Source organism: Acartia tonsa, chromosome 7 (assembly GCF_053477335.1).
Source record: "Acartia tonsa isolate MP-2025a chromosome 7, ASM5347733v1, whole genome shotgun sequence".
NCBI classification, from domain to species: domain Eukaryota; kingdom Metazoa; phylum Arthropoda; class Copepoda; order Calanoida; family Acartiidae; genus Acartia; species Acartia tonsa.
Window position 1 is genome coordinate 13,180,810 of NC_137266.1, and position 13,981 is coordinate 13,194,790.

Sequence of the window (13,981 nt, forward strand, 5' to 3'; positions counted from 1 at the left end):
CCCACCCTATGGATTCTGTGTCGACTTTCAATTAGGAATTTAAATATCAGTCAATATCAGTCGGAAATATTAAAAAAAGCTGAGTCGGTACAAAAAAGCAGGAAGCAATTTGGTAGCAGACGAAAAAGGTCCCCGACACTGAACCAAGGTAGTTGTATTGGTTATACATCTATTAATCAATTAGCAGCTGCCTTTTAAGTAGTAGCCTTAGCATGCAATTTTTCATCTGGAGATTTAATTTAACCTAACTTTACTTCGTTATACCAGCAATACTGTAAAAAAAAAGACATATTATTATTCTCTTATATAAAAAAAACAATTCTACCAAACCTAGTATTGTCATAAAGGAAAATAACAGTTTATGTAAGGAATGGATTGTAGGTTGATACATCTTTTCAACATAAATTCTTGTTTTTACAATATTCAGCTATGGAAGGGACAAGGAATGATTTTAACCTAAAAAGTGATTGTCCCGCAGGGTTAGGCAATTAGCCCAGCTGGGAATAAGAGAAAATCTAATGTGAAAACACGACGAATCGCCCCTTAAGAGGCGTTGTCACGAAAGGGACTGTACACAAAGTTACAATAACTTTAGTCATATTATTAAAAACTTCCTTTATATTTATGTCATTCTGTTATTTAGTTGATATAAAAACTTTGCAGTTATGGAAGTTTTGCGGAAGTTAAAGTACACCGCCTTGTAGACATATAAAGAACATAATGAGGTCAGGTTTTTAAAATATATTTAACAAGTTTTTGGCTAAAGATAGCCAATAAAGCATTTTACTGATCTTATAAATTAGAATAGTTGGTTCCAAAGTAATTTTTAAACTTTTCAATCGATGATTTTTGTTTGCAGAAGGGAAAACTTTGTTTATCATTAGTGGGGTTATGTATAATTTTATCGTCCATTGTCTTATCCGTTATGTTCCCAGGACATACTTCCAGTTTTGTTAGCCCCCAGGGGCTGCAGGACCGACTAACAAAACTGGTATTAATTTTAAGATATTTATTTTAATATTTGTAGAAAATTGTCTGTAAAACGATGTTATACATGAGGTTTCAGTGTGACTAAAAACCGGTTCTAATCCAGCGGTGGATATTGATCGGTTTCGATGCCATACTGGAAAAGTGAATATTTTTGTGAACTGGGTATAAAGAGGAGACAATGTGTATAAAAATAAATCATATTTGGTCCGTCTGTCATCGTTAATGATCACACATAGAACCCCGGATGGGACAGGAATAAACATTCTCAATATCCGTCAACACACAAGGAAAGACATAAGGGAAAACCTTCTAAAATAAAAAATTTAACGATATCTGTCTGTCTGTCTATCTTAAGCTAAAGATCTCAGCAACCACTGAACTGATTGGACTTTACTCTCAAGGGAATATACCTACTGGTCCTGTGATGGTTTTAATCTATTTTCTTTGGAGGTGAGACACCCCCAACCCACCCCAAAAGAAAAAAAGTAAAAGCGCCAAATACCTAACAATTCATTGAATCACCTTTCTTAAATTAATGGCTTGACAGTTTTATTATAATGTTATTCATAAATCTCACATAATTTAAGAAGAAAACGTTTTCATCCCTGCAAGCAAGTTTTTGACAATAAATATCATTTTTAAATGCCAAAAATATATCAATAGCATGTATATTAACAAAAAATATTAGGATTAATCAAAATTTAAAATGTCATATACTGTGATTTATTATCAAAACCCGTAATAAATAACATTTTGACTATTAATGGTCAATATCTAAAAATCATAAAATAAAATTTCCCAAAAATATTCTGCTTTTTTTACTGTTCTAAGGATCATGATAGTCCCTTTTTTGTCGTATAATATTAATATAGAGACAGATAAGAATATAAATATTTATGCAGCTAAAACATTTACTTACACCAAAAGCGAACCTTTTCTAAGATTATGGTGTATTGATATTTCTATTTATAACGAATGATTTAAGTGTTAAGTTATGCAGGTTTGAATTTGATATGAATTAATATGATTTATTTAAAAAGTGGGAAGGATTTCTAAAACGATGTGGAACAATACTATGAGCAATGAGTACATCTCGTAAGATAGTTTCCAGTGTGGCTTCGAAACCGATTAATATCCGCTGGATTAGAACCGGTTCTCTGTCAAACTAAAAATGATGCATAACTTTATATCATAGACAGCTTTCCACGAATGAGAAATGAAAATAATTCAATTTAAACCAATTTTGTTTAATTTTTTTATTTTCAAATCCGCGGAAAACTGTCGATTGGACAGCGTTGCCACTTTATAATTATAAATGTTTGTATCTATTCTGTTAGATATAGTTTCATGGATTTTGTTATTCTTGTTTATTAATATGTATCATTAAGAACTCAGGAAAGGAGGGAACATTGGATTGTAATTATACTGAGGTGGATTCTTTAAAAAAATGTGCCCCACTTATCGCTTAGTGAGGCAAAATTGTTTTCGTGAAAAATCCACCAAAATCACATTAAAAATCTACAAAAATTAGACAAAATAGAGAAGGGTTATGAACATAAGATTTTATTGAATTTTTGTAGATTTTTTATGTGATTTTGGAGGATTTTTCACGAAAACAATTTTGTCCCACTAAGCGATTAGTGGGGCAAATTTTTTTAAAGAATCCACCTCCGATCTAATAAGTTTAAAAGCAAGTTCTCTTGTTTGGAGACTTTTCTTAAATGTTTACTGTACAAACTTTTCTACCAATAATTCTAATTCATAGAAGGAGTAATTTTGTTTATTATCATTGGGGGTGAAAATATTTTCATTAATTGTCATATCATTTAATATCCCTGTTAAGGACTAGACTAATTAAGATGTACTGAACTTTAGTTTCCGAAATTGTACTTAGCATCCGCGTCCTTTCTCAATATTTGCTACTAGCTAAAAAAGCTTCAAACTTCGCAAAAAAAATCAAAATTTGAAAAATTAAATTTTGAATGTATAATGTATAAATCGTTTATACATTATATCACTTTCCTTTTTACCGGAGTAGCTGAAAATAGCGTTTGCAATAATTGGGTAATCTGCATGCTGTACACATTTTGAAATTATTGAAGAAATAGGCAATCCATTTTCAGCACATCCTAATTAATGTAAAAATCATTAGTATATAATATACCGCATTACTAGCTATACATAAAATATGACAAAATTTGGCCTATTTTTGGATAAGATCAAATCAAACTATACAATTAACAAGAATGATAAGTAGCGCAACAGTAATAAGCTAAATTACTTAGTTTTAGTTATTAATTTTAGAATTAACCATTTTGTTTACATATAGCTTGTGGGCAATCCGGTTATTTTCCTTAAACTACATTTTAGAGCATAGAAAAGAACCCCATTACTTAGAAAAAAGTTTAGAATGAAAGGGGGAATCGGTAGTTTTTTGTTTATTTGTTTATTGCTTTAAGTCATGTTAGTTTTTTTAAAATTCATTTTAAAATAAGGGGGGTTTCCGTGCTCGATTGTCACTTTTAGAAAATGCACAGGCAAACTCTTCTCCTAATAGCCATAGTAAACCTACAAGGCCAACGCAAATTCCTCTAACTATTATGAAATTAAGAAATTTTGACAAAGTTATTTAATAATTAAAATGCAAGTTTGAAAGTTTAATCAAGTTAAAATTGAGGTGCACTTATTTTACGGGCTGTGCCATAGTTTCCACATTAATTGTCATAATTTTATGTGGTTCATATTAGCAAAAAAGAACACAATGCTAAAATTGAATAATTCATTGAGCTGATTTTACAAAGTGCCTGTCGAGTACTTAAAATTCACCAAAAACATCTTTTCAATAAATAAAGAATAAGGGGGATGAGGTTATTTTCCCACTTATGCTTAACCCCGAGGGGCAAAAACTGCGGTGTCCTAACCCTGCAGGTCTTCCCAATACCCAACATGACCTAAATTGATAAACAAGCAAAAGAAAATATAATCCCCCCGTCCCTATTATTTTTGATTTGTTTCAAAATGTATTATTTGTGCTCAACAAGGCTAATATGATATGATGATTTTATGCGAAAGTGATGTCACACTATTTTACTCTGCTGTCACTCTGTCAAGTACAAAAATTATGCAGATGCAGGTACGAAAAAAACAAGGAGTAAAACGTCCAAGGAAATATGAAACTAAACTATAATGTTTAAATTAGCCTAGATATCAAATTTACCCAGTTTCCAAATGGTACTTTTATTATACATTAGTTATCATCATAATAGTTATTTTATTAATGTAATTTTTACAATTTTTTTCTCAAACTTTTTTAGGCTAGCAGCTACGGGGATGATCAAGGTGAGAGGGAAAAAATCGACCAACCCCCCGCTATTTTCAATTTGTGTTTTTAAAAAGAAATTTAACACTTTTGGGGTGTCATATTTTATTGGAGGTTGAAGATACCCTTCCAAAAATAGTTTTAGAATTTCCCTGGAAATAAAGGAAGCTTCACTGTAAAGTAGAACCATATTGGTTCATCGGTTAGCGAGATCCTTCGCTACAGACAAAAAATCTATTAAACTTTAAAATGTCAAGTCACCTAGGATGTATTAAATTTTCATTTTCCTGAAAGTAATAATTTATATTTTGTTTAATCTAGTGGAAATTTTATTTTTAGATTACATCCATACATAGCTAAAGTTTGACACAAAACTTTTTGTAAACTTTATATATGATTTGTGGAAACTGAATAAAAATAAATTGTATTTAAATTGTTTGATAAGTAAGTTTGCTTAAAACATTATCCCTACTTGCCCAAGGAATCATTATTATCCATTATATAACAAAATATAATAAAAAAATGGTTAAAAGCAAAATGTTTAAAATGGACATATTGCCGATAAGGCGATAAGACAATAGCTGACCATAGCGGACGGACGGATGGGCTGACCTTAAATAGAGAAAAGTTTTGCTTTGAAAAAATTGCTAGGCTACAAAAATAGCAGAATATAAGTGACAATAGCTGTAAATATTATGTATTCTATGGAGTAGGTGGGGATAATTGTTTACTCCAATACATAGATGTAGTAAGGTGCAAGGAGGGAAAGGACAGTGGAGCTATAATATACAACCTTCCCCTCCCCCCGCAAGATTTTTAATATCAAACAAATGTAATAAAGTAAAAATAATAAAATAATAAAGTGAAAAGGTAAGGGATTAAGGGAGATATAACTACACCCCTCCGACCCCCCCTTTCCATCCCTCCTTTTAATATTTTTTTTTGGGGGGTGTATTAAATAGTCCATTATATCATCCCTGTATCCCTGAGAGTAAAGTGTTGTGGTTTAGGTTGGTCATACACTGATACTTTCAATATACAACATGGAGAAGTGGATAGGTAAAACAATGAATAGTTGCATAATCTTTAATTGTTTTATGAAACAATTTTCCATTCAATTTTAAACTTAATTAAGCTTCTTAAAAGTATCCATGACATTTTTTTTATTACATGAATAAGCCGATTGAAATAAATCCTAAAGTCTTTTTTTTGTACAATTATGTGTCTAAACGTTTCAACCACTTATTGCAATCTACAGAAACAGTAATCTTGTAAATCGTCATTAGGGATGTACATCAATAAATAGGTTATTGTCTTATCCCTTTAGATCCCTAATATGAAACCCCTATGCATATATTCTAATTTCTAAAAAATACCTACCTAATTTTGTAATTCATCACTTAAATATTACAAAGTTTTATAGTAATGTATTCTTTTTCAGAGGCTTAACAACTTTGGAGACCTTTTAATTGCTTGGTTCATTAAGTTGAGTGTCTGAATGTTTCAACCACTAACTTTAATCTACGGAAGGGGTTATCGTGTGTATCATCATTGGGGATATACATCAATTAATCGGCCATTGTGGTATTAATTTAAATCCCCATACGAAACCCTTGAATGTATTTTTATTTTGGAAAATCACCTACTTACTTTTGTAATTCGTATTTTTATTAAAAAAGATTCTTTGATTTTTTTTATATTGCATTGGTTATAAAAAGTATAATATTGATGTATGTGTTGTGGACACAATTCCTGCATTCTAATGTACAACTCTGAGTTTTTCCTTCCTCAATCACCTGAAATAAAAAAAATAGAATTTTTACAATTTTTTTTGTCAGTATTATTTGTATAAATCACATAACCTGAATTAAAACAACATACATATAAAGTAGGTAGACTATAATGTTTTTAAAAATAAGTTTTTCAGGTATCCAAAGAGATAAGACAATGGCCGATAAATTATGTACATTCCAAATGAAAAAACTCAAAAAAAAACCTCTTCCCTGTTGTAGATTACAATTTGTGGTAAGAAGTTTAGACTACATGAATCAACTAATCAAAATTCAAAGAAGTCACCAAAGTTTTTATGCTAACATATAAGATATCGTTTTATGAAACTTTTTGGACTTGTGCAATAAAGAGCTCAATGTCCCCTCTCTCCTTGCTAATTTTCTCTCCCTGACTGGCTTGAACCTGACTTTACTCAGTTTGGATTTCCAATTTTGAAATGACATGAAACGCTTTCATCTTTTGGTGAAGAGACTATGTAATATGCTATTTAATAGACTGGCCTTATTTGTAAAGAGAATATGTAATATGTTATTTAATAGACTGGACTTATTTGTAAAGAGGCTGTAGTGTATAAAATATTATTTGATATACTGGCCTTGCTTGTGAAGAGACTGTAAAATATTCTATTTAATAGACTGGCCATGTAGTGCAGTCATTTAAAAGTTATATTAAATTTTTTATAATTTCAGCTGTCAAAGGTAAAACTGTAACTCATCACATGAATAAAAAACATTTAGTTCTTTGAACAATTTGAATTATTATAAAAACCCTAAAAAAAATCGAAAATAAATTAAAATCAAGCCGGGCAACATATTTGCAGGAGCAAAATATTAGTCTACAACCCGTTTTCCCCCATAAACAAAAGTTATTCAAGACGAAATTATTTTCTTGGATCTTCCTGTTTAATACAGAAAGACTTAATTTGATTCACTGTTATTTAACTTTAACATTATTTATACTTATTTTGCAATTTAATTATAAAACAAATCTCAAGTGCCAAGTCAGCATAGAAACTACTCTCTTTCTTTTTTTTTTGAATAAATTTGAAAATCAGGAGGATAGGTTTAAATGATTGTTATCAGTTAGGTTAGGTTATATTGGATATATAAATGAACAAGGTTTTTTGTTTATTTGTTTTTAAGATCTTGCAAACCACTTAATCAACTGAGTTTTCTATTTTAGGGAAGCTTTACATTTTACATAGATCCTGGGTTTAGGCTAATAGATTAATATTTTTTTGTATTTAAAAAATATTATCTACTATTTATTAAAAATTCTGCATTTTTATAAACTTTCAATGATGTCAATTACATTTTTTACATAACTATACAAGAGTGCAATTATAACAAGTATAAATAAATCAATTTGCAAAGAAGCACAAAAGATAAATAAAATAACCCTATCAGAAGTCATAATGTCGTTAGAATTACTTTATATTGATAATAAGTCTACTATGACTGCCTTATTTAATGTCTCATTTATGACTCATTACGTCGATATAAATGTTAAAATAACTTAATCAATTAGGACTTTTTTTAAAATCACGAAAACTATATGTGTTTTTCAGCTGTCGTTGGGGGGCAACACATTGTACAATTGACGACCTTTATCCGCCCCCCTCAAATATTATTTAAGATTTATTTCGCTTGTTGTTTTTACCTTAATCTTGCTTTTGAATACGGGTATGACAAAAAATAAACAGACAGGTATAGTCAAAATGTATAGTAGCTTTGCAAAAAATATTGCAAAAAAACTGCTCAGTGTACATTTATCATTTTTATGAGGCATACATCTTGTTAGAAAATGGAAACTTTTTTTCTTGCATTAATCATGTATCCACCAAATCCTTTTCCACCCCCTCACTTCAACTCCCTTTGCACCTACCCCTGCACCCCTTTAATGCAATGCGTTGCAAAAATTATTAGCAATATATACTTCCTGAATTTGTAAAAAACATAAATATACCCCACCCTCGTTTTTATTAATACAATTGTTCATTACAAAATAACCCTGAAAACTGCAGATGAATAATAGTGTATCAATACAAATAAAAACACGTTATCTCATTCAATGATTACTTTTATTCAATCTTGATTGAGTTACTTAAGCTAGAAGGGTTCAATATTTTCAATATATAATTTTAATCTACAGATGGGGTAATTTTGTTTATCATCATTGGAGATGTAAATCAATTCATCGTTCATATTGTCTTATTCCTAAGGATTGCTGAGACCCAACCCAATCCCCAAAACTTACCAATACGTAAAAAATGAAAAAAAGTAATGGGGGTGGAGTATAAAGTTCATCTGCATATTGGAAGGATTTAACCAAAATATTTGATTTAAGGAAGAAAAATAGTGAAGTAAAAAAACTAATCCTGTGTTGTTTATTATTTTTATCATTGTGTTTCTTTTTCATTGTTAATAAATTTATATATAGTGAGGTGTCAAAGAAGGATTACGGATTTATTTTTGCAGTTTTGCAAAAAAGTGAGAAAAATAATCAGGCTTAAAATGACACTTTTTATAATATACTTAGCTATGAAAATATAATTGAAATAGTTTTTAAAAGCAAAGCTTTTCTATAATTAGGGTCGGTCCGTCCGTCCGTCCGTCCGAGATAGATAGCTATTATTCGTTAATTCAGGCATGTTAGAATTGTCCTATCGATTTGCATGATGATTCCTCAAGTAGTTAGGTACAATTTAGAAAGCGTAGCAACTCTATAATCATTACCAGAATGTCCGTAAGTCCATTTTAAACATGTTAATTTTTCTACTTTTTTAACAACAAATTTTTATTTGATCTAAAAATTCGTTTGATCTGATTTTTGGTATATTGATTTCTAGGACAACAAAGAACATTATTGTAAGCAACTCTATAATCAAGTCCTATGAAAGTAAGTATGTCCATAAACATTATCCTGTATTAAGCAGTTTTTCAACAAATTAACTTACAATTTTGCTTCGACTATTACACTTTTTATTCCTATTATTCAGTTCAGACACTATACAAGTGTTAATGTCCGTTTGTCCTACCGTTTCACTGCTTCGCTTTTATGCGTGTTGCCATCCTTGTTCTATTAATTCTATGTTTCAATTAAGATCTCAGTAACTACTTAATTTATAGATAACAAGCATCAGGTAATCTTTATAACGTAAGGTTTTATGCCATTTGTATGAAAAGAACGAAGCTTTCTTAGTGACCTCTAAAAATGAAGTTATTCTGGCCTACCATTTGCCTATTAAAATGTATACTGGCCTGCCATTGGTAATTTAGTCTGAATATCGGCATATCATTGGTCATTTGTAATTTTTTTAAAGGCACTATAAAAAAACTCATCAACCTTTTCTTTTTAAAAGCAGGTTATTACTGTAATTGAAAAAAAGTCAATTGCATTATTTACTTATTTAATATAGATGCTGTGCCCCTAGCTTCTAGGGGTTCTATCTCTAAAGAGGGAGGGTAGGGATAGAATAATAGTCCAAAATTATCTCTTGACTTATTTGAAGCTTTTCTAATATAAAAGTGATCTTAATGCACAAACAAATAAATCTTTTATACAATAGGATAGAATATTTAAAATAAATCTTTATGCTCAAAGTTATTTTACTTTCATAATCTGATGTAAAATCTCTTGTTATCCTAAGACTTTTAAAGCTTCATGTTCATGTAAATATCAAAGACATTCACAAATATTCTAAATTTATTAAGTAAAATTTGTTTGAAGAAAATGGCGCTTTACCTCAATTCAAAAGGCTTATTGAGCATTGAAATAAAATAAAATTTAGGGAGGAGTTAGTTTTTTTTCTTATGCCCCCGCAAGCCCTAATCCATTCAGTGCCCTAACACTGTGGGGCTACTTACCCAAGAAAACCAAGCCTAACCTGACCTAAAGTATTAAACAAACAAACGAAACAACCATTCTTTATTTTAGCAAACCAGCGGTTATACCCAAAAGTTATAAGATACCAATTGATAAAAAAAAGCGTGTGCTAACTGTTGTGATATTTCTTTAACTTATTTGTGACGAGCTCCTAAAGTTCAAAGTTTTGATTCAACGGGGTTCAACAAAATAGATTTTTTTCAATAATTACTCAACAAAATTTCAATTTTCTTAATTTTTTGTTGCGTTTTAGTACCTTGAAACCCAACTTTATTTTTTTAAAACTTAAATTACATCAAAAAAAAGAGGTCTACAATAAACGATTGCATATCTAAATTGTATGAATCACTTTACATCTACTACTTTTAAAAAAATCACAAAGGTTAGGACACGTTCTTTATGAATATTAGTCTGTGTTCCTAGTAAAAAAAAGAAGGAAGGAAAAAGGATTAGGAAAAGAATGGAGTAAGTATCAAATTCAATTTCAGAGATATAAGAACAGAAAATAAACTCAACAAAATTAAATTTGTTCATTGTATATTTTTAAAAGCGTTTTCTTTATTTAGGGTCGGTCCGTCCGTAACGGATAGCTCTTATCGTTAGGCCTTTTAGAATTGTCATTTATATTCCAAACTAGGCATGATGATTACTGCATCAGTAAGGTACGATTTAGAAAGCAACTCTATAATGATTACCAGAATATCTTGTTGATTTTTTAACCATTTATACAATATTTTATATGTTATATGATTGTCTTATTCATCTGAGTTTTTAATACTGATTCCTATTACAACAATTGGTACAATGTTATAAGCAAAGCATCTCTATAATCAAGTCCTAAAAATGTAAGTATGTCCATATACAGTATCATTTATCTAAGTAGCTTTGCAACATAAATTTTGTTAAGATTTATATATTTATATTATACTTTTTCAGTTATGACACTCTACAAGTGTTAATGTCCGATTGTCCTACCGTTTCAGAGCTCCGCTTTTATGATGTTTTCATCCATGTTGTTTTAGATATTCTTTACATGAGATGGTATGTCGGTTGATAATGCAACTTTAATTTATCTTACAAAAACTAAATTAACTCACTCTTATTAATTAACAAAATTATTTATAAACTCGTATTGATCCCACTAACCACTAAACCGATTGAGTTCTTGTTTTTTTTCATGGAAAGCTTCTCATATGTTTTAAGTCTATTTATTTATAAACTCAAAGTCTTAGGATAGTATTAGGCTATTTTCTTAGTTCTTTCTTCCCCTTTATCTTTCTGGGGCGTAGCAACTTATTTTTGTAGAAAAATAGGGTATAGTCCCTTTCATGACAATGCCTCTTAAGGGGCGTTTCTTCGTATTTTCACAGTAGCTTTTATTTTAGGTCTGTTAGGTTAGATTAAGTAATTTTCCCGCAGGGTTAGTTAATTAGCCCCGCAGGGTTAGATCCCCTGCAGGGGCTAGAAATAGGAGAAAAGCTACTGTGAAAATACAAAGAATCGCCCTCTAAGGTGCGTTGCCACGAAAGGGACTATACCAAAACTTTTTAAATTAAGAAAAAATTTATGTATTTCTCCTTTTTTCTCTGGTGTAAAAACTGCATATCCAAGAGTTGCATTAATTTAGGATGCAAAAAAACTGCAAACAATCTATGGATGAAAAATTATTCATGTTTCCACTATTTTTTTCCATTATCTTACAATACTATTTATATCAATTTTGCATGGTAATTCAATAGATATGCTTTGCAGAAAATATCTGAATGAATTTATGCTAATTAATTGAAAAAGTTATTAAAGGTAAAAAAAATATACATGGTTTTTTAAAGCAAAGCTTCTCTAAACTTAAGATATGTGCGTACGTCAGTTACTCTTAATTACACACAGGATAAAATAAACACATAGGTATAAATCTATCTATTGAACGAGAATCATTCTATTTCTAATAGCAATAATTAGTATTTTGCTACTAAATTAAATATTTTTCTCTTAAAGGATTTATTATTATTACTTAGATCTTACAGCAGATTATCATGAACTTTATTAAAGTAATAATTGTAGCGTGCTAAAATAACAATACTCCCCATTCACCCCCTTCACCCCATCCCCTTCTACTGGATAAACAAGCTGACAAATAAATGATGTCCGTTTTAGCAATCTAAATTGATGAGAATTTTTTCCCGGTCATAGTATCCACGTTATTCTATATCCATAGTTTTTTAAAGGAATTTGACTAACTTTTGATTTATAAATGAGGTTAATGAATTATAGAATGAAGAATAATTAACTAATTTCTGTATCAAATGGTTCCTTTATTAAGTTAATCATCTAATGGTCGATAATTCTAACTTCTAAATTTGTATGGTAGTGTTTAAGAATGTTATCAAGATTAGAAAAAAGCTTGAAAACCTTTTACTTATAAACTAATATGGTTCTTCTTTGCAGTAAAGCTCCTCAAAAGTACAGGGAAGGTTTAAAAGTATTTATAATTATTTTTGAGATGGTAACACCACCATTCCAAGATAAATCGCCCAAAGAAAAAACGCCCCTCCCATTTATTTGTTTTTTCTTTTGGATCTACTGCAGTTCACGGTAAAATATTGCTGGTAACGAATATTGCCAAAAATCTATGAATTTTAAAGGCTGCTAGCTGCCAATCGGCTGAACGTACAGATCATGCCCGCACACTGTTTTAAGCGGCATAAGAAGGCCTACAAATAATCTGGAATAGCCATAAATCAATAATGCATAATTATCTCGCAGTGCAGAGAAATGCACGAAAAAGACCTATTTTACGCGGTTTTTCTTCAGTGAAGCTTTCCCTGTGCATCATTGGACCTTGGCTATTCCAGATTATTTGTAGGCCTTTTTATGCCGCTTAAAATGGTGTGCGGGTATGTTCTGTACGTTTAGCCGTTTGGCAGCTAGCAGCCTGAAAATTTTCTTTTTATAATTAAAATTAAATTATCCCTAGAAAAAAAATTATCCCCTCACTTATAACTGTTATAACTGTTTCTTTTTATTAGAATTAATATTAAAATGTAAAAAAGATATTCAAATCAAATATTTGAATTTATATTTTAATACCATAATGAAACAGAGTGTCGCATAATTGAATTTATAGAACAATAACATAACCTAAATACCTACTTTGTTATGTGGTGTACAATCATTTCTGCATACCATAGTGTCACCAAAGTGATATAGGGGGAGCATTTGATGATGAAGCTAGAGCAAAGGGAGGAAACAATATGTGCTGTAATAATAACTTGCGGTTCGGACAAGTTGAGTGTGACATTTCTAGCGGAAGTACTAGCGCACCGTCAAATATTTACTTCAACAAACGAAGACGAAGAAAGTCTCTCAAAAAATCAGCATGTGAGATAATAAAAATGAGGGATGATGGAGTTTTCTTTCCTCCCTCATTTTTATGAGGTCAGAATTTTTTTGGGGGACTTTTTTCGTTTTTGGTTTCAAACTTGGTTAATAATTCCAATGATTTTTAAAAGAAAGCCATTAATTAAAAACAAATATAGATTAGAGGTTTAAATTTGCGTTTTGCCCCAAAAATGTGTTTTTGAGCAAAAAAACCGAAACAAATGGGGGGGGGGGGGGGGGTGATTTATAGAAACCCACAGCATTAGCTTGCTAGGAATTGGATTTTTCGAACCACACCACGTCACAAAAGAGACTTTAAAATTCCTTGGCACTTGGACATAAGGTAACAGTGTCATGGACAGACCTTCTCTCATAAGAAGAACAATCATACATTTGATCAAAAGCTTCGCAAATACTAGACGCAATCGTCCTTGTTGACCCCAGGACTTCCCAGAAAATGAAGTGTATAACCTTGAAAACTAAGACATGTAAGTAGGTTAGATTCAAGGAAATTAAAAGTTGGATCAGGTCCAAAACATCTCTTGGAATATTTTGCTCAAAAAAAGAAACATTTCCCATTTTTATGTTATCTAGGTAACCTCCTTACATTAACCCCTC

At 30.5% G+C, this 13,981-nt stretch overlaps 1 protein-coding gene across 2 annotated transcripts in view; it reads right to left on the minus strand.

The window, feature by feature from the left end:
• Nucleotides 1–13,981, minus strand: part of LOC145324880 (locomotion-related protein Hikaru genki-like) — a 251,714-nt gene that overhangs the window by 138,995 nt on the left and 98,738 nt on the right. Inside the window, exon 6 of one of the 2 annotated variants that reach the window (XM_080167590.1) lies at nt 6,062–6,105. The exons of the other annotated variant lie outside the window; for it this stretch is intronic. Coding sequence (XP_080023716.1) covers nt 6,062–6,105 — 44 coding nt within the window. The remainder of the gene's footprint in view (nt 1–6,061; nt 6,106–13,981) is intronic. 2 annotated transcript variants of the gene reach the window in all.